We start from the raw sequence: 20104 nt of genomic DNA on the forward strand, positions 1-20104 counted from the left end.
TTAAAGGCATTAACCATGTTCACATATATTAACAGTCAATGATTTATAGCTTTTTAACCGGAAGCTAAGAATCACGATTTTCGCCATTACAACATTCTCATACATTGATTTGAGATCATAAGGGAGACTTTTTTTTACTCTTGATTGAAAGAAGGCCTATTACTTTAAAGGGACTTTGCAACAACCAGTGGTGGCGCTCCTAGAAGAATGGTTTGTACCTACAATTGTACCCCACTTTAATTCTAACAAATTTAAAAATATCATTTTTATACGCCCATCTCTCTCTATGTGGACGTATATTGTAGGCACCCCGGTCCGTCCGCCCGTCCGTCAACATTTGCTTGTAAACGGTCTAAAAACTAGATTTTTTGATGAAATTCGGTATGTGTATACATATTTATAAAACGAAGATCAAGTTCTAATTTGAGCTATTTTCGACCGTTAGAAGCAGAGTTATTGCCCTTGCCCCAAAATCTTGAATATTTACCATACTCATGCCGTGGTGGGCGTATATGGCTGTGGTCCACTATCTTTTATATGTTGTTGCTCCAAAATATGTGTCAGAATGCACCAAATCAATGTTATTTTTCTAAACCTTTCTGTCAGTCAGTCTTCCCCTATTATAAATCCATACAGAAATACAAACGAGAAATAATATATTGATTCTATTTTTCAGAAAAATGTTCCGTTTGATTCACATAGTCATAGCACTGACACTATTTCCATACACTCAACAACAATTCCGTATGCGATTAGATTCACCAACAATTGGACAAGCAGTAGAACTGGCACACGTCCTGTTTGAAGACGAAGAAAGCGAAGGTATTAGTTATAGAAGAGATTGTAGATTACTTGATGAAGATGAGTTGAGTGATCTATTTGGTGCAGTGCAAGATGCTAAAGATGACACTGTAAGAAAAGTTTTACATTTATCTCAGAAATAAATAAGTATCTGGTTGAAGTGGAATTGCTTAGGTAATGAAATTAAAGTTGTCGGCAGCTCTTTCAGAGAGTTCGCAACTTATGTCATTCGGTATAATTAGGATGAATTATGTGTGCTTTGACCTGCATGTGTTGAAATAATGTTGATATTTATTTCAGACAGCAAGGCCTAATGTATTGGATGCCTTTTCATTCCTTCATTCTCGAAATGAAGTAAATTCCGGAGCACATGGTGGTGTAGGATTCCTTCCATTCCACCGAGTATTTTTATACTTGTAAGTATGTCAATATAGATTATGAAACTAGAGAGAGGGAAATACGTTGTCTGTCAAGTAACGATTGCAATATTGTTTGAAAGGTAGTTATTATACTCATCATATACGAAGCAGATTATCTTTTTATTGACAATAGTGGGAGTCAAATCACAGGGTTATTATAAAATATTTATAAGGCGAATGGGATAATATTTCAAAAATCGAATAGCATATTATCTTCATTTGATATATGATTGGGCTTCCTTTAAGTCAAATTAAGAGTTTTATGCAATCATAATTGTCCATGTATGTACAGTCTGGATAAACACAGGAAGACTTTGAAATTTCTTGATCATTGGAATTTTGATATTAATTCTCTTCTAATTTAGCTTATTATGAATTAATTGTGGACGTGTGAGACAAACTGGTATTTTCCAAGTCATTTGAACACCTTTACTTTCTTTTCATACCATCTTTAAAACGTAATTTTTATATATCGAGTGGCCCTCATAAAACGCTAACTTTATAGGTAGAACTTCAAATGGTTCAACCTAGAAAGTTGTAATTTAATGAAAAGATGTCTAATATCCATATAAATATGAGGTTGAAATATTATGATGATAACTTTGATACTTGTTGAAAAATCCAAAAAGTTGATAATTTTCTGGACAACCCGTTATATAGTCTAAAAATAGTCTTTGTTCTTAAAGGATTCTTTTATCGGTGCAATTCAACATAAAGTAATTGATAAATGCAGTTTATTCCATTGTATATGATAAATGTAACAGTAATATTATGCAAAATCATCAACCAGTAGGTAAATTTCATGTTGTCGTCGCCACCATATGAAGAGACCAATCCGTTTAGCTTCATTTGACCATGAACATATGAACTACAAAATACTGCAGTAATCATTGATAGTCCTATTATTCAATCTAGAATTATTCTAATTTCAGATATGAAAAGTTACTGCGTCAATACAGACCCGGGGTGAGCTTGTGTTTTTGGGATCCAACTTTAGAACCAGAAGACTACGAACAGTCAGAAATTTGGGGTGACCGCCTATTTGGAACAGCCCGGGGCATTGTTTCAGAGGGATTTGCAGCCAATTGGATGACCCCGGTTGGTCCTCTGATACGAGAGGTAGGACGGACTGGAGGAACTGGTAGAAACGGAAGGACATTAAACGAGAAGGATATAGAAAATGTATTGAGTAAGAAAAGATTGGGAGAGATATCTTTTCCAAATGGCAGGTTGTCGGAAAATGTTGAAGAATTACACAACCATGTTCATCTTTACATTGGTGGATTAATGGCTCAAATTGAAACAGCAGCTTATGATCCAATATTTTGGTTTTACCATGTATATGTTGACTGTCTATTTGAAGAATTTAGAGAGAAGCAACGAAACAACACTACACCACCGGTAATTGATCCTGAATTAGACTGGCCTTATGATTATGCTGAACCAGAACATGCACCATTCGGTCCAATGAGATTAGGGGCATTGAGAAATATTGATGGACAAAATAACTTCTTCTCTGATAGAATTCGTTGTGAGAAAGTTCCCAGCTGTAGAAGTGACAGAGATTGTGGAAGGTTTATGAACTGTAGGAGTCGCAAATGCATCTCTAATCGTCGACCAAGAAATAGGTCTAACAATAATATGTTTGGGGGATTTATGAACGGCCTCGTTGGACCACAAACTTCAAATCCGATGATTCAAGCACTGCAAGGGATGGGAATGATGGGCAGAGGAGGTTTCCCGGGCATGGGTGGTAATATGGCTGGTATGTTTGGAGGTGGAGGTGGTTTTCCAGGAATGGGAGGTGGATTTCCAGGAATGCCTGGGATGGGAGGTCAAGGTATGCCACAAATGGGTAATCAACAGGGTCGCCTGCAAGGACTGCCTGGAATGGCAGCTGGAGGTTCGCAAGGCTTTTCTGCGTTCGGTGGATTTCCTGGAATGGGTGGTTCTCAAATATTCTCTGGACAAGGTTTCCCAGGGATGGGGGGATCTCAAGGATTTCCCGGAATGGGTGGTATGGGAGGATTTCCAGGCATGGGTGGAATGGGGGGCTTTTCAATGGGTGGTCAAGGTGGTGGTGGTGGAGGATTTCCATTTGGAAAATAAACTTTACTCTGATTGCTACGTTTTGTCCCGATTAAACCACTAATGATTGTTTTGCTTCTCTGTTAATGTGTTTCTTAATCGGACAAACACGAATATTGGCTAAAGCTTGTTAATTAGCAATACCTTTTCTTTTCGCTTATACCCTTGTTTGGGGTAAAAAAATCCTCTGCCTGCCCAAACACTGGCCGAGTTAAGGAAAAATAAAGTGTTGATAATAAAAAGTAAAATAAAATATTAAACTCTATGATGGTTTAAGCTTTTCAACTTGCAACCCACACCAAAGTTTTGTTGTTCATACTGCAGTCTTATAAACACCCAGTGTGGGTATACAATATTGGCATCGATGTGCCTTGTCATTATCATATCATATTTCTTCGAAAAGTTACACAGGTAATGATGCTCTACCAAACCTCACTTCAGTAAAACTCACCACCATCCGTGTCTTGGACTATATTATTCCTAATGCCCTGTCTAAGGCCCATTGCGTATATGGAAAATGTCAAACCTTAACTATAAACGAAACCAAGACCAAATTGAAGAAATTGATATTGTTCAGACACCAGTACCATTTAGATTTCAGAGAAGGAGGGATTGATTCTCCCAAATGTACAGGCCTAGAGTGGAGCAGACACTTTATTTAGAAATTGGGATTAAGGGTCCTGATACTGGGTTTTTCTTCTGTTCTGATTCTGAAGTATAGTATCTGTTAGGTTATGTATTGATTGTTTTTTTGTTTAATATGAAAAATATTATCATTAAAGTTCTTATTTTTTGAATATGCAACTATCATTTTCTGCTTATAGACATGGGGGAATTTCTCTTGAAGGCTCTTATAGTAGGCACGAACTATCTTGCTTGCTCGATTGCTGGTTGTATTGAACGGGACATCATAGGGTGCTATGTCTACAATTTGGTGAATATTTTGCCCTATAAGTCTTGCTATATTCAATGTCTCAATCCAATAGGCTTCTGGAGGTACGTAGGCACAAAGCCTGTTTATAGCTGCTATCTGTGCTAAAGTGGAATTTTTTTATATTTCGTAAAATTCGTTTAGAATACCCACGCTCTTTCAGTTTTGAGAAAACAATCGTACAGGCTTGGTTGAAATCAGAAGATCTTGTGCAATTTCGGTGAAATACCTGTGACTTAATTATACCAGAAAAGGTATGTTTTGGGTGAAAGGAGCTCTTGTGCAAGAGTTGATGAGTATCCGTTTCTTTGAAATACACTTCAATATTCAGTTTATTTGTTTCTGCTATGGAATCTCCCTTAAAGACAGTGGTAACGAGGAAGTCTATGTCACTCCACCAGATCAACTCCTCGACAAACCAGATCCAAGTCCATACCCAATTCTGCCTTTTCAACCACTTCCAAACCAGTGCCGATCACCACATTGACAACCATTCTATCACCTAACCAAGGACAAATCAACATTGAATCTCCCTATTCTACATTAATCATTAAATAGTCGAAACTTCAATCGAATTAACCAGACTTCTTCATCTTGAGCTACTGAGACTCATTATCATTCATTTTTATCAAGTAGATGAAAAACATGTCCATTTAAATCAGAAAAAAAAATATTCAAACAAGTGAAAATTGGAATATAATTTACTTAATTGCATGTAGTACAGTACAGTCCTTATGTCACTCGGGGATTATTTCTGGTATCAGGATGTTGATGTGATATTTATAAATTTCTGCACTTATTTTCAACAGGGCATTCAACATTTATTTTGTCATGTAGTCTGAGTACTGAATCCAGTCATTATAGAAGAAAATAATCTAATAGAATTTCGAAGAATGTCCAGTAGAATCTCAATCTAGGTAAAATGTAAAATAATAATTGTTGGACTAGCCTCATGTAAAGTACTAAATGAATGAAAAAAAGAGATATAACTTTTCAATGCTTTTCTTTAAATTAAAAAATACAAGATAATGTAGACTTGGTGAATTTGTAATGCTAAAATCTGGTGACTTCTTATTTGTTTGAAGTATATGATTGAGAATGTTACCACATTTGGCTTTCATTATAAACCAATAAAAATCTGTACAAGACAATTCCGCCAATCAACAATCTTGTCCAAAGACTGGCAAAATCGAGAGTAAAGGTAGTTTAATAGTACCATCAGGTGTTTCGAAGCATCGTCTGCTTCGGAAGCGACAATTTCCTACATGACATAAAATGGAAAACCGTACTTCACCAACGCTTTGTATTTTCCTTTTTAGATCTGAGACTTATTTTCACCAATAATCAATTGGAAATAGTGGCTGAATGTCAACCACCCAAACAACATATTTTGTTTACTTGAAAAATACAACCTAGATTTCTAAGATGTTCATTCTGCCTTTTCCATCTTCTGTCTATCTTTTTTGTGACAGACCAGAATCAGTTCTTCGATGTTCCTTCTTGCTACAATGACTTTTGGACACGAATACAGCGGGATTAGATGCGGTCAACTAGGATTTGAATTAGCTCAACTTTCAGGACAACGTCCATTGTAGGAGAACCTTAAGGGAGGTGTACAGCTTTCAGGACTACGTCATGGTAGTGGCACCAATTTCTAAATAGCAATATTATGATGTTGCTGTCTTCAAAGATCAAGACCAGGAGGTTTTATTGACCATCTCTAGATACCGGGACCCGGAGCTTGTTGACTTAGCTCACATGCCTCTTTTGGGCTTAATCATTGTTATAATATGATCCTTATAGACTGTCCTAGATATCGTAGACTAAGACCTAGTCCACACACCTGCCTGGTTTAATCTCAACCAGAATCTACTTTCTTCCCTTCAGTGATCAATGATCAAAATTAAAGTTTGGGTTACATTTATAACTTTTCTTTCTAATTGTTAACCATTACAGATAAACAATTCTTTTCTTAATTGTGATAAAATAAGGTTTGTACAATGCTTTCTTCTGAAGCCAAATGTCGACGACATCTAAACCTATTCAGTTCTTAACGTATGAATCTTAAATATATTCAGCTCAATAACTTAAAACCCCACTTTAAAATTCAAGTGAATATCAATGTTGTATGTTGGAAATAAGAAACAAAAATTCTGGTTTATCTCAAATTCTTCTATTGCAAATATACCCTCTCTTGTCCATTTCAAACTTCACATTTTATTCCACCACAACAAAGATAGACAGATAGATAGAATGAATGAATAATAAATATAAAATGAATGAATGAATTTCTGTATTATATTAACAAGCTTTGAAACCGTAGCGATTATACACAGATTTGTACAGAATAAAATTGTATATGCCATTGTTATGCAAAGTTGAGATCCATGTTTACAAATAAGTCAAATGAGGGGGGTTAGAAATAAAATGAAACGAACGTTTGGATGAAAATGCTATATATATAATTTAAGAAATAAATAACACAAACAATAAAGGAAAATAAATAAGCAAAGAGAAAACAAATTTTTTGATTAAACAATGTTTATGTTGACATGCTGCTGATACATACAGTAATACGGATGATAGAAAATCTCCATCAGGATATAATACCATACTTTGTCATACTAGATATTATTTAATTGGGTTTAGACTATGTATAATATATTCGGATTAGGATATGTATAATGTATTGAGTTTAGGATATGTATAATATATTCGGATTAGGATATGTATAATGTATTGAGTTTAGGATATGTATAATATATTTGGATTAGGATATGTATAATGTATTGGAATTAGGGTTTAGGATATGTATAATATATTCGGATTAGGATATGTATAATGTATTGAGTTTAGGATATGTATAATATATTCGGATTAGGATATGTATAATGTATTGGAATTAGGGTTTAGGATATGTATAATATATTCGGATTAGGATATGTATAATGTATTGAGTTTAGGATATGTATAATATATTCGGATTAGGATATGTATAATGTATTGAGTTTAGGATATGTATAATATATTCGGATTAGGATATGTATAATGTATTGGGATTAGGATATGTATAATATATTCGGATTAGGATATGTATAACGTATTGGGATTAGGATATGTATAATATATTTGGATTAGGATATGTATAATGTATTGGAATTAGGGTTTAGGATATGTATAATATATTCGGATTAGGATATGTATAATGTATTGAGTTTAGGATATGTATAATATATTCGGATTAGGATATGTATAATGTATTGGAATTAGGGTTTAGGATATGTATAATATATTCGGATTAGGATATGTATAATGTATTGAGTTTAGGATATGTATAATATATTCGGATTAGGATATGTATAATGTATTGAGTTTAGGATATGTATAATATATTCGAATTAGGATATGTATAATGTATTGGGATTAGGGTCTAGGATATGTGTAATATATTGGGTTTAGGATATGTATAACGTATTGGGATTAGGGTTTAGGATATGTATAACGTATTGGGATCAGGATATGTATAATATATTTGGATTAGGATATGTAAAACGTATTGGGATTAGGGTTTAGGATATGTATAATATATTAGATTTAGGATATGTATAATGTATTGGGATTAGGATATGTATAATATATTCGGATTAGGATATGTATAACGTATTGGGATTAAGGTTTAGGATATGTATAACGTATTGGGATTAGGATATGTATAATGTATTGAGTTTAGGATATGTATAATATATTGGGTTTAGGATATGTATAATATATTGGGATTAGAGTATAATATATTGGGTTTAGGATAATGTATAATATATTGGGATTAGAGTATAATGTATTGGGTTTATATATATATAATGTATATTATTATGTGTTTAAAGATAGAATATCTTCTCTTACCTATTTTCTTGAATCTTGATTAATAATCTGATCAATCTCTGATACTGTCCAATAGATCTTGGTTAGAAAACAATTGAATGGTAGATTAGAACCACTGGAAATAAAAATATACTATACTGGGCAAATAAAATTCAACAAAGATTGATATCACACTGTTTTGTACTTTATTATCTATGACATAACCTTTTCTCGATTATCCTTACAATTTACTAATAATGAGCTAAGATAACTTAAGTGGGACATGGAAAGAAATGAATTGTATACTTAATGATGAAATCCCACATCTCATTGGGCTTAAAATAACCAGTTACAAATGCAGTAGACTTAGTCCTACTTATAAAATAAATGAGTTCAAGTCATATCAATAGGTCCAAATTGTATAAATCTTACACCTATTCTAAACAATTTCTGTGTTATAGAGTATTACTAGAACACAGGAATTAAAATATAAAGGTTTGATTTCAAATTTAGTTAGAATGTCTATAGAAGCACATCTTCAGACCACACTGGAAAGAAACATTACACTAATGAAGTATACAAGTTTAAGGCGATAGCTTCGACATTGAAGTAAACTGGCAAGATGCTGACAGTTCCTCGGCCAATGCTTTCACGAATACTTATCCTGAACACGAAGGTTCAACAGTTATGTCGTGTGGGTGACTTCTTTTACAGAGCCATTACAAGATGAACCAAAGACATTTACATCAATATTCTGAAAAATAATAATTATTACCTACTTCAAGCTTCAAATCCTTACCGAGATCCTGAATGACAGTGTTCACTCTCTGTACAGTTTAGTATGAAGATTTGAATTTGTTGAATAGAATGGATGAAAAATGTTCAGTTATGGTCACCTGTACTACTGAGGATTAGGATTGAAAGGTAGAGATTGGTGTTCAGAAAGCCTGTTTGATTCTCATAAAACTGATTCTGCTAAATTTGGTTTGAGATACTGAACTCCTGATTGGTTTATTTGAATTTCGATCCAATCAGAATTAAACCTATAATGGACCTGCTTTTAAATTGAATCAATCAAACAGGCTGTAAGATAGTAGACAGTTTAAAGTGAAATGATGAACATTGTTCAGAATAAGGTATCAAATTTTACAATATGGCCTCCCTCCACTAATTCATTTGCCATCTCTTCCCATGTTAAAACACGAAATTCAACCTTCTACAACTTTTTCAAGAAATCTCGTTGAAAGCGTTCGAATTTGTCGAATGAAAGCCTGACTTATCCTTAATGTCTCCTAAAAAATCCAATATATGATTACCATGAAAATTTTGAGCTACTAAAATTGAAAGTAGACTACTACCGGTTATACTCATCCGCTAGAGTTTCGCAGTTCACAAAACAACTATTTTTTCATCTCTCATCATCTCACCAAATCTTAAAGATAATGCAATTTCAGACATCAAATTCCAAATCTATACCAAAAATTACCCAAAAATAGGCATGCAAAAACCCCATAAAGAAGAGAGAAAGAAGATTTCTAAAAATAGCCCGGACTAAATGCATTTGCATAAAATGTTTTACTGGAGTGAGTCCTATATATCATATGTGATAAAAAAAAAATGGATTCTTGTAAAGGAAGATTGATTCTCTTAAAATGGGTTGACCTTAATGTGTTTCTTCCTCTGTCATTTTTTTGTGAAGATAACTGATTGAAATATTTGTGTGTATAAAGCTATCGTTGATCTAGTAAATCTCATCACAGAATGACAAGTAAAAGACCTGATACCAGCCCCTATATCAGACAAAGGAGAATAGGACTACACAATTCAAAGATTGCAGACTGTTCACGTTCATTATGTCACGATAAAGATGATGAATTTGCTTTATCTTCTATATACAATGATGAAACAAATCATTATATCAGTTCTGATTAACCTAGGCACAGATCATTCTGCTTCTTCTGATAGCCAGAGAGACAAAGTACAGGTACAGGTTACAGCATCGGGAATAAGATCACAGATCATGAATCGAGGACAGAAGTCTCTAAATCCCAATATTCACAGTGTAGAATGCGTGATCCTGATACAAGTTGATACATAATTGACTTAGTGCCACCCAAGAACAAAGTACATGTACCACTTTTAGTTATGTTAAGCTTAAATTTGAGCAACAGACCAATGTAGTCGAGATAGTAAGAATATGAACCTAACGGACAATTATACACCTATACTCCTTGTATGCTCAAGATAAGACCGCTAAAACAATTCAATCTATTGAATCCTGGACAGATGCTTTTCTTATTTGGGCCAGTGTATTCATTCAGACACAGAACAGTTTCAGCTCCGCGGAGGCCTGACCTATTGGGGGCTAAAGTGGATTAAGAATAAATAAGCTTTTCAATATTTCTTGGTAAGCCTGAAGGAGATCTGAGTCAAATTCGAAATTGGTAACAAACGGTTTCAGAGTTATTGCCATTGTGTGTACGTCGATGAGACTTGTTCATGTTTGAATTTGATGATAATTTGATCTACTGTTTTATAAGATTTTGTTATCATAAGATTATGTTGCCTTGAATGGCAAGCTAGCTTTGGTTCATTCATTCATCAGTTTAGCCCTTTTGTTCATGTTCTTCCTTCTCATTCTTTGTTCCTACTTTCCATTATTTCTTTTTTGGGAGAGTTTAAGCAATACGAGAAAATCATCTTCTTTCTATTGATGATATAAGTATTAATAGTCTTAGTCAATAACTGAATACATAATAACTGAATCGTATAAACGATTTGTTTCCTTTTAACATAGAATTTGGATCAACGATGAATGATTTAAAGCAAACATATCATTTTAAAATATAAAAGTATGCGAGTGACAAATATCAAGCAGGATTATAAAAGGATGAGTATCGAGTTAGTACTGTGGTATTCTCGATAGTCCAATTTTCATCTTTCTACCGAGAATAGATCCAAGTGCTTTAGTCTCATTGGAAGTAAGATTTCAGTGAACAATCCACAGAACCACGGCTCACCCCGACATAGACCTACTTTCTTTTCTATTTATAGTATTTATATGGGGTGGTGTAATATCTATAGTCAAGGGAGATAACTACTATAATATCTATAATTAGTCAAACTATAATCAATGTATTTATTTATTTCAAGTTAAAAACATCAGAAATCATTGTAATAAATTGTTATATAATGTTATAATAATGATATATTTTATATAAAAATCTAAAAAATGGTAAAATATGAATTACAAAATACTAAGAAATCTTCGAGGTTTGAACCCCCAGTTAATGATATACATTGTATATTTTTTTCGCCACTTTTTTGTGCACTTACAGTAATTGGTGTTGCTGAATTTTCTCCTCGGTCTGTGCTTTCGTAAATACAATTATATATTGTTTTTACAATCACTTTCAACTTAGTTAATTAAAATTTTACTGGCTGTGTTTGATTAGTATATTACAGCTGATTGACTTGTTTTATATTTCCAGAAAAAAACCAATAGTATAAAATAGAAGAACATATTGAAAGTTTTAAAATGTTGAGATTGAGAATTGAGAAATTTAGCATTTGCCCAGTCTATCGTAAAGAATCTGTTTCTAAAAATGGTTCAATTCTAAATTAGTTCGACTTCATAAAACTATTCGTCTTATTATTTTAACATAACTCAAATTTTACTTAAGTACATAATTCAGACTATTTTTATTTGATGAAGGGAAAGAGTGTGTTAGAAAATATAAGTAAATTGAAATACGAGATTTTAAAAGTGAAAAATATCAATCAGGATTATAAAAGGATGAGTATCGAGTTAGTACTGTGGTATTCTCGATAGTCCAATTTTCATCTTTCTACCGAGAATAGATCCAAGTGCTTTAGTCTCATTGGAAGTAAGATTTCAGTGAACAATCCACAGAACCACGGCTCACCCCGACATAAATCTACTTTCCTTTCTATTTATAGTATTTATATGGGATTCTGCAATAGCTACATTCTTTTCTACTGCTAAGGGAGATAACTACTTTTATATCAGACCACTTAATTTTTTTTTCATGTTCTGTTGAGCCAGCTGAAATGAAATGAATGGGGTTTTACGTCATACTTTTCTGCACCATGCGGGCTAATGAAGACGGGCAACGCCGATGCAGGGTGATGGAGGAAATTTTGCCAGGACAGCGGCATTAGTCTACACTTTTTCGATTCCCAACTGTCTGTAGCACAGCCTGTAGCACAGAGAGCCTCGGTTTATTGTCCCATCCTTTTTCAAAGTCAGTCTCTCTTGCTGAAATTTGAGCTCGACATTAACTAATGTTGATTTGTATTTTAATGTATTTTTATTTTTTTATTTAATTTATCATTGACACTATATCAATCCATTCAAGAGAGCGTCAGGTTCGCCATTTTCAGGGGTTTATTTGAATATATGTAAATAGTCTTTATAGAAACTGAAAATGTACAACAATCGCATAATTCCTTCGAACATACCTCAAACTAGAAATTTCACTTTCTATATTATGTCTTTTCTATATATGGTAGAGTCTCAATAAAAGACACTCGTTATTTTAACTTTTAAACACGAATAATTGTGGACATACATGGATTTGAAGGCTCAAATTTCGACTATGAACACTATTATATAGGTGATCAAACGGATGACGAATCTGTCCCTTAAAACCAGTAAGATCAGTCAACGAATTATTTTTCGACCAAGGACTTGGTTCTCGACATTTTAGTTTCATTAAAAGAAAGCATTGTTCGAAAGTGATTTCGTGTTTCGTTAAGTTCACTAATAATTTGCAGCTGTGTACCACGATTGTTAATGTTCCACATCGAAGACATAAGAAGTACAATGATTCCTCTATTTACAATATATTTCAATTGATTTACCAAGACATTTTAGGAATATATTTTATTTTGAGACACATAAATAGATAATATATAAATCAACATTGCATAATAAATATCATAATAAATAATAAATAATTAAATATAACAAATTTCATACAATATAACAATAATACATTTAAAACTATTTTCAATTAAGAAAGATTTAAAATGGCAATTGATTTTATTTTATAATAAAACATTCAATTGATATCTTTAATCTTTAAACCACGTACATGAACAATAAAATATATTTAAAACTGTGCATATAATTATAAATGGATGGAATTAAAAATCACCTCGAATATCATTAATATTAATATCTACAAATTAAAACTCACATTAAGTGAATAATATCGTTTTCTGATGCAAATTACTGTAACAGTATTTGACAATTATTCACAGCAATTTAAAACAGAATACAATCTTCACAGTATAATCAAGCATAATGTATTATTCATAGTATTTTCAAGCATAATGTATTATTCACAATCACAGTATATTCAAGCATAGTGTATTATTCATAGCATTTTCAAGCATAATGTATTATTCACAGTATTTAAGCATAACGTGTTCTTCAATATTTTCAAGCTTAATCTATTTTTCAATATTTTCAAGCATAATGTATTCTTCACAGTATTTGTAAGCATAATGTATTCAATATGTTTAAGCATAACGTATTTTTCACAGTATTTCAAGCATAATAATGCATCCTCACAGTTGATTCACAATGTGGATAATGAAACGTCTGTAACATGGGTGGAATTTCAAATTATAATTTATCTATCTTAACTATTATGAACAAATCAAAATACACTTTCAATAAATAAAAATATTAATTTAATTTCACTCAACACAGTTAAAATATATATTCCTCTAACATAACAATTAACAGATTTTCAAATCGTCTTGTAACGTTTTTGTTGTAATAATAATTTTCTGGTGATGAAATTCCGTCAAAAGTAATAACAATTAATTTTATAAATTTTGAAAGTTTCAATACTCATAAACGGATCTTCGATAGATAAAGTAAAAGTTGTTCGTAGTTGAAAAAATATTGGAAAACCAATCTTAACATATAACAATAGGCCCTAACATACTGTTTTTTTTTTAAACTTTTAATAGGTATTCGAAGCAATACGAATGTAAGTAACAAACGGAGTAGTCCGTAATTCAAAAAATGAACACTTAGTTTGAACACATGGGCTAATCTAAACACTTTTTAAGTGTAAGTGTACTTTGAACATAGGATCTAGCACCTCCAGCACAGGTCAACACAAAAGTGGGGTGTATTTTAGTGTCCAGAGACAATTCTGGACATTAACATTATGACCTAATATGTTGCACAATCTCCGAGTCATTGGAAGTATTATCGTTCTCGTTGACTGGAAATGGTAAGGAATGTTCAGACGCTGATGATGATAATGGTGAAATGAGAGTTGGGACTGGTGATGGATATGATATAATACTATGTGATGAATCGAGATCTAAATGAGACGGTACAAGTAATACATCAGAAGCATGTGATGTTGCTGGTGATGTGTGTTCTGATGCTTTTGATGATGAAGATAAATGAAGTGATGCTTGTGACTTGATAAACGAAGTTCCAGATTTTTCCAGATCGACTGAGTCATCGTCATCTTCGAGCAGTTTCTGCCTCTTGGCTGCTGGACAATCCTCATCTGGTACAGAAAAGGGTCGAGATTTAGCCTGATGAACTTTATTGTCTATCACAGTCGTTTCAGCAAAGGGTAAAGATTCAATCGAATGTTGTGTGGTAGCTGGTGCGCTAGGATTTTCAATATCTGTAATAGTTCCGGATACCATAGTTAACGATTCTTTCTTAACCCCTATTTGTTGAAGTGATGGTCCCATCTGTTGCTGGTCGGATTTAGGGATATCTGTTGTTATCTGGGGAGAAGTAATCCTCTCTTTAGGTGACATGGACGGATCATAATAATCACCTTTTAACCACACATGTCGACCACCACTGATGTAATGGCGGAAGTGACGTATTACTCGACTACCAATCGAATCGTAAGTTTCACCCATTACCTGAAATGTATTGTAGTAAATAATTACTAGAGTGTCCAGACAAAACGTAAATGTTGTTTATGAAATTTTTTAAAGATTAAAAAAATTAAACAGGAAGAATTAAAAATATTTTAAGACAGTCAGACGTTCCAACGTCTGAATTAACCTTGTTCATTTATAATAATGTTAATTGAAAAAGTCATCTGAAAGTGATGGAAGTATCGTGTTCTTGCGTTTCTTACCTCAATTTCAAGTTCCTCGTTACCAATAAGTAAATGTGCTCTGTAGAGATTTTTGGTTCTGGAAGCATGCACACCTCGACTTTGTATTGGTCCAATTAATTCTAGATCTAATCTATCTAATACTTCTTGTCTGACAGTCACCACATCACTTCCGGAATCGACCATAAACTCTGAAAATGCATATTACATTCCAATATAGCTTTTGTTATACACTGACGACAAGTCTTTCGATTCATTTGCTTACAGGCGGGGAGGGGAGTTCTGTTCAGATGATGACGTGAAATCAAAATGATTTCGAACCTTACAAGGATTAAGTCTAAATGTTCTCCTGATTAGGGTAGAGATATCATAATCCGCTTTTTGTGTTTCTTTTTTTTTAATTACGTGAGAGCTCTAAAATGACTGCGTTGATGAAGATTATAACATTGGAAAATTTTATTGCGAAATTTCTCAGAGATGTGTGTTTATCAAATAAAAGTTTTTATATTTGCATCAACGCAACGTCATTCTTACACTTTATGTAGCTGATATTCCAAGAAATATACAAAAACCAAAAACATTCGTAACATAAGTAAAATAACATAAGTACTTTTCTCGCATTAGAAAATAAACAACATAAGTTTACATAACCATGACAATATTACAACAGCCGGCGGAACTGTATCAAAAAATCCATAAAGACAATAGAAAAAAAAATTCTTCACATATAAAGTAGGCCTTCCATACGGTGTTAACAAAACACTGTAAAGCTTTATTGATTATTGGTACGGTTTTTTGTTTCTGAAGACAATTGTTTCATGCTATACATAATTTATCGTTGTCACTACTACGTTTATATTTAAAAATAACTTAGAGTTTTGAGATGACATTACTGACCGAAATCATGAAATAAGAATAGACTTTGAGTACAAAGAGTCTTGCTAGGTAGTACCTTTACTAACTTTTTTATTATGTATACCAAAGGTCACAAATGGTACCCCAATATATTATAATGTCCATCAAGGCAGGAGTTTTTTAAGTTAGCTGACACTTGATCAAATTGTAACAGACAATTTAGTGGCACTTGATTTATTTGTACCAATTGAGATGATGAAAATTAATCGGTTTATAACAGATTATCTCGCGATAATCCGATTGTATTACGATAAGACGATTTGTAACAAGTCCATTATAGGGACACTAAACAATGCACACTACAGGCAATTAACTATGTATTGGATTGTCACAGTTTGACATGTGTATCAACATCTTATCAGAGTAAATATAACAATCGCGTGTATCCATGGAAATTACGACGCTTTGGGAGAAAGGTTAGATCCTATTCAATGCCTAATTAATATCTTAGAAGTGTAAACAAATAATAATTGCTCTTTGTTCGTGTTGAATAGAATCGATTAAGAAACTGTTATAATGTGAAATACATAGTATTGTTTACTTAGGAACTGGATATTATCAAGGTTTCACATTTGATGGCCTTATTTCACAGTTTCATCTGTAATAACCCATTCAGGAAACATATCCCACCGTGATTAGCACCCCAACCTTACTCTCCATGGAGAATATTGCGGTGTCTTTATGAAATTAACACACGTTTATTATACTACTATTGGATCTTGGTGGGAATACATGCAGTTCTTAATATATTTAGCCTTTTCTCTTCTGCATATGGAAAAAAAGTTCTGAATCGAGCCAATTTTTCATGTTTAGGCTATAAGTTTTGAAATGAATTGAATGGTTCCAATACTCAAGAAACTAACATTTTAAAATGTTTTTGTGTTTATCGTAAATTTATATTTGAGTTCATTAACGACATGTTCATATTTACCAAAATCTTTAGAATAAGAGTCTGTTATTGCATTTTAAGAGTTGCAGTAGCCTACAAACGGCATCTCGAAGAAATTTTATGATGTTTATGTTTATAATACATCAAACAAATGATTGTTATACTTATCTTATTTAAGTACTAATTCTATTCTATAACAATAATGTTCTAACGAGGTGATAATAGTATTAATAAAAATTAACTTTTGAACTTCACGAGATGGTTTATCAGCGACTTTATGGTTAATTTGTGGTGCCTTTTGGAAAACACCCTCCGTGGAGAAGTCCTTGCATTGGATTATCGCATTATTGTGATAATATTAAGGTATTTCTGGTGTTCGATGGATTCGGGTTTCAGCACCATAATTTCTTCTACCAACGACCCACATTCCATCCATTTATGTGTCTCAAATAAATGTTTTTTTAACATAGTGTATCTTAAAGTTTTAAACATATTAAATGATCGGTTAAGTATCCATTCTGATTGAAATATATGGAATCTATGCCGCTTTGAAGTCGATTTTGTATCGATATGCTAATTACATTTCAGTTACTTCATTATCGTTTTAATTAGCTATATTAACCCTTTCCTTCCCGAGAGTAAGGTACCTTTAGATTCTTTATCTATAACATAATTAGTTTCTCAAATAACATTGAACCAGTTGAAAAATGAATTATCAATAAATTAACCCATTATTGTCCCAATAATGTCTCAATCTAATTAACCCTTTTATGTGCAAGTCATATTATCACAAGATTAATGGGATTTCTTATCATAAAATAAGGAATTTACCTGGCTAATTTAAACCAATCAATATTCTTACATGTCTCTTTTTATAATACAGTGATATATTGATGAGTAATATACAATAATGTTATTCCCATAGATTCTTTTTAAGGCAATGACGTAAACAAAATGAGTGATGAATAGAAAGTCGCGTATCAACAGGTATGATTGCTGTTATGAAAATAATTGTTAGCCTTAAAACTAAGATTGCTGTAGGACAACAAACAAGCAAAAACATGCTACTTACGAAGTCTTTCACTGCCAAAAGCATTTTCTTTAGAGGACGATAGGATAGCATCGACACACAGAAAATCGTATTTAGCTTCTTGTAGGAATTCTGGCTTTCCCCACCATCCTTCTGTAACGGGTGTCTCAAATTCTGGACTCATACCTCGTCTTTTCTTTCTCAATTTTCTGACTGTAAAAATATATACAAGTATCGAAATACAATACACAGCTTCTATATCTGCTTTCATATATTTCATATGTAGGCATTTTCGTGTTACTTAGAAAAATGAAAATGTATATAACATTTACATTAATCGTGATATATTCACATATTACCTATATCAGCATTTTAGTTTATATGCATAAGTGAAACAAAAAGAAAATACCGTATAAATTTTGAATACATAACTTGTTATACGAAAACCCTTTAAGCTCTAAGGAAACATGATTTGCTAACACCAATTTGTCATTTGAAATCAGCATTTTAATATTGTTTTCCTTTCAGTGCCTTAAGATAACTTATTTAACCAAGTTCATTGGACAATTCTATTATGCATACTGCATCACGTCCTTACATATAATCATACACGTTTGTAAACAGACATACAGCACTTGTGCTATCTATACACATATAATTATGCTGTATGTGTCAATGGTTTTTGTATGCATAGCAAAGACATATTTGTATTCACTTAAAGATTTTTCAATGGTTCAACTAACCTGCTGTTCTCAACCTTTTTTGATGACCGGGTAATAAAATTTCTAATTCATCATAAAGTTTCTCATCTGGTAGATGTAATTTAGCAATATCGTCAAGATTGACCAGTTCTCCATTGATAAAGTTAACAAAGTAATAATCTAAACCGTTTTCTTTCAACCATTCGTATAGTTTATATTCTGGTGTCAGGCCATGATTCAGAGCTGAAATTTAAACATATTCTTTTAAGTTAAGGCTAAACTCAAGCCACATTATGACAACAGTCGGGAAATGATTATATATATATATTATACAGTATACACATGGAATGTACCTTGAAATGTTTCAGTCCGCAAACAATTCATGCTGCGCGTATATGTTAATCAAATCGATTCGTGTTGTTGCAAATCATATTCAAATTAAAAGAACACAAAACATCCACTTAAAATGATCGTTTATCTAAATAGTGATGGTAAATAATGCACGACCTATAACGATATCGACTTACTATGGTATATCATATAGTAGGATATTGACAAGTCATACCTGTGTAAACAGACCAGTCAACTTGATAATACTGTAAGTCATGGTCGAATGATTTACCGTTAGACTGGTAGCCTATCTACCATGCAGTCAGCTTTAGTTTCGATATCCTACAAAGTTTGCCTCTTACCTTGACTTTTGATGACAGATCTGTGTCCTTTATTGATGATTCCCATCAGATTTAGATCCTGATCGTCCAATTCCAAGAGATCCGTTTCCATATCATATCCCTTATTGACAAATGTATCATAATACTGCGGCAGTCCTAGTTTCTGAAGAAAATGTGAAACACCCTCGATCATAGCTAGATAATTCTCATTCATTATAGATCTGATATCTTCAGATTTAAAGTCCAAAGCGTTCCAGATCGCCTTTAATTTTGAGGATAATTCCGAATTCTCTATTTATAGACATGTTCGGATATGTTCGAAACACAGGCATTATTATATAGCTAGGTCAAAATGCCGTTCATTGATTGGCTTAAAGTACCCAATATGCGTCCCTAGATACTTTGATTAACCAATCGAATCAATCTTCAACAACTTGTTCTGGCTTGTTGACTCGTTCATCAGGTATAACACCAATTTCAATAGAAACTGTGTGACTGGACAACCATGTTTGAGCCGGCAAGAAAAGTCCTGTCAAACTATTTTTAGTCCAGTCACGTGATTAGTAAGAATCTCCAATAAACAAGATGGCTGCACGAAACGAAGCTGGAGACGGTGTTACCAATGGAAATGGGGGTAAAGTTGCATTAATTACGGGAATTACTGG

At 32.9% G+C, this 20104-nt stretch overlaps 2 protein-coding genes across 2 annotated transcripts; one reads left to right on the plus strand and one right to left on the minus strand.

Annotated features, from left to right (window-relative positions):
• Nucleotides 1-555: 555 nt before the first annotated feature.
• On the plus strand, nucleotides 556-3329 carry LOTGIDRAFT_160808 (hypothetical protein; the record flags this gene model as incomplete). Its single annotated transcript, XM_009055998.1, has 4 exons — nucleotides 556-605; nucleotides 677-911; nucleotides 1102-1217; nucleotides 2153-3329. The coding sequence occupies 4 exons, from the start codon at nucleotides 556-558 to the stop codon at nucleotides 3327-3329; spliced, it is 1578 nt and encodes a 525-aa protein (XP_009054246.1).
• A 10975-nt stretch (nucleotides 3330-14304) lies between these two features.
• On the minus strand, nucleotides 14305-19768 carry LOTGIDRAFT_232164 (hypothetical protein; the record flags this gene model as incomplete). The annotated part of the gene is made up of 5 exons (XM_009055999.1): nucleotides 19461-19768; nucleotides 18811-19011; nucleotides 18110-18280; nucleotides 15255-15424; nucleotides 14305-15033 (listed from the first exon to the last, which is right to left on the minus strand). The coding sequence occupies exons 1-5, from the start codon at nucleotides 19651-19653 to the stop codon at nucleotides 14305-14307; spliced, it is 1464 nt and encodes a 487-aa protein (XP_009054247.1). The 5' UTR covers nucleotides 19654-19768.
• Between the last annotated feature and the right edge of the window lie 336 nt (nucleotides 19769-20104).

Source organism: Lottia gigantea, assembly GCF_000327385.1.
Source record: "Lottia gigantea unplaced genomic scaffold LOTGIsca_26, whole genome shotgun sequence".
NCBI classification, from domain to species: Eukaryota; Metazoa; Mollusca; class Gastropoda; family Lottiidae; genus Lottia; species Lottia gigantea.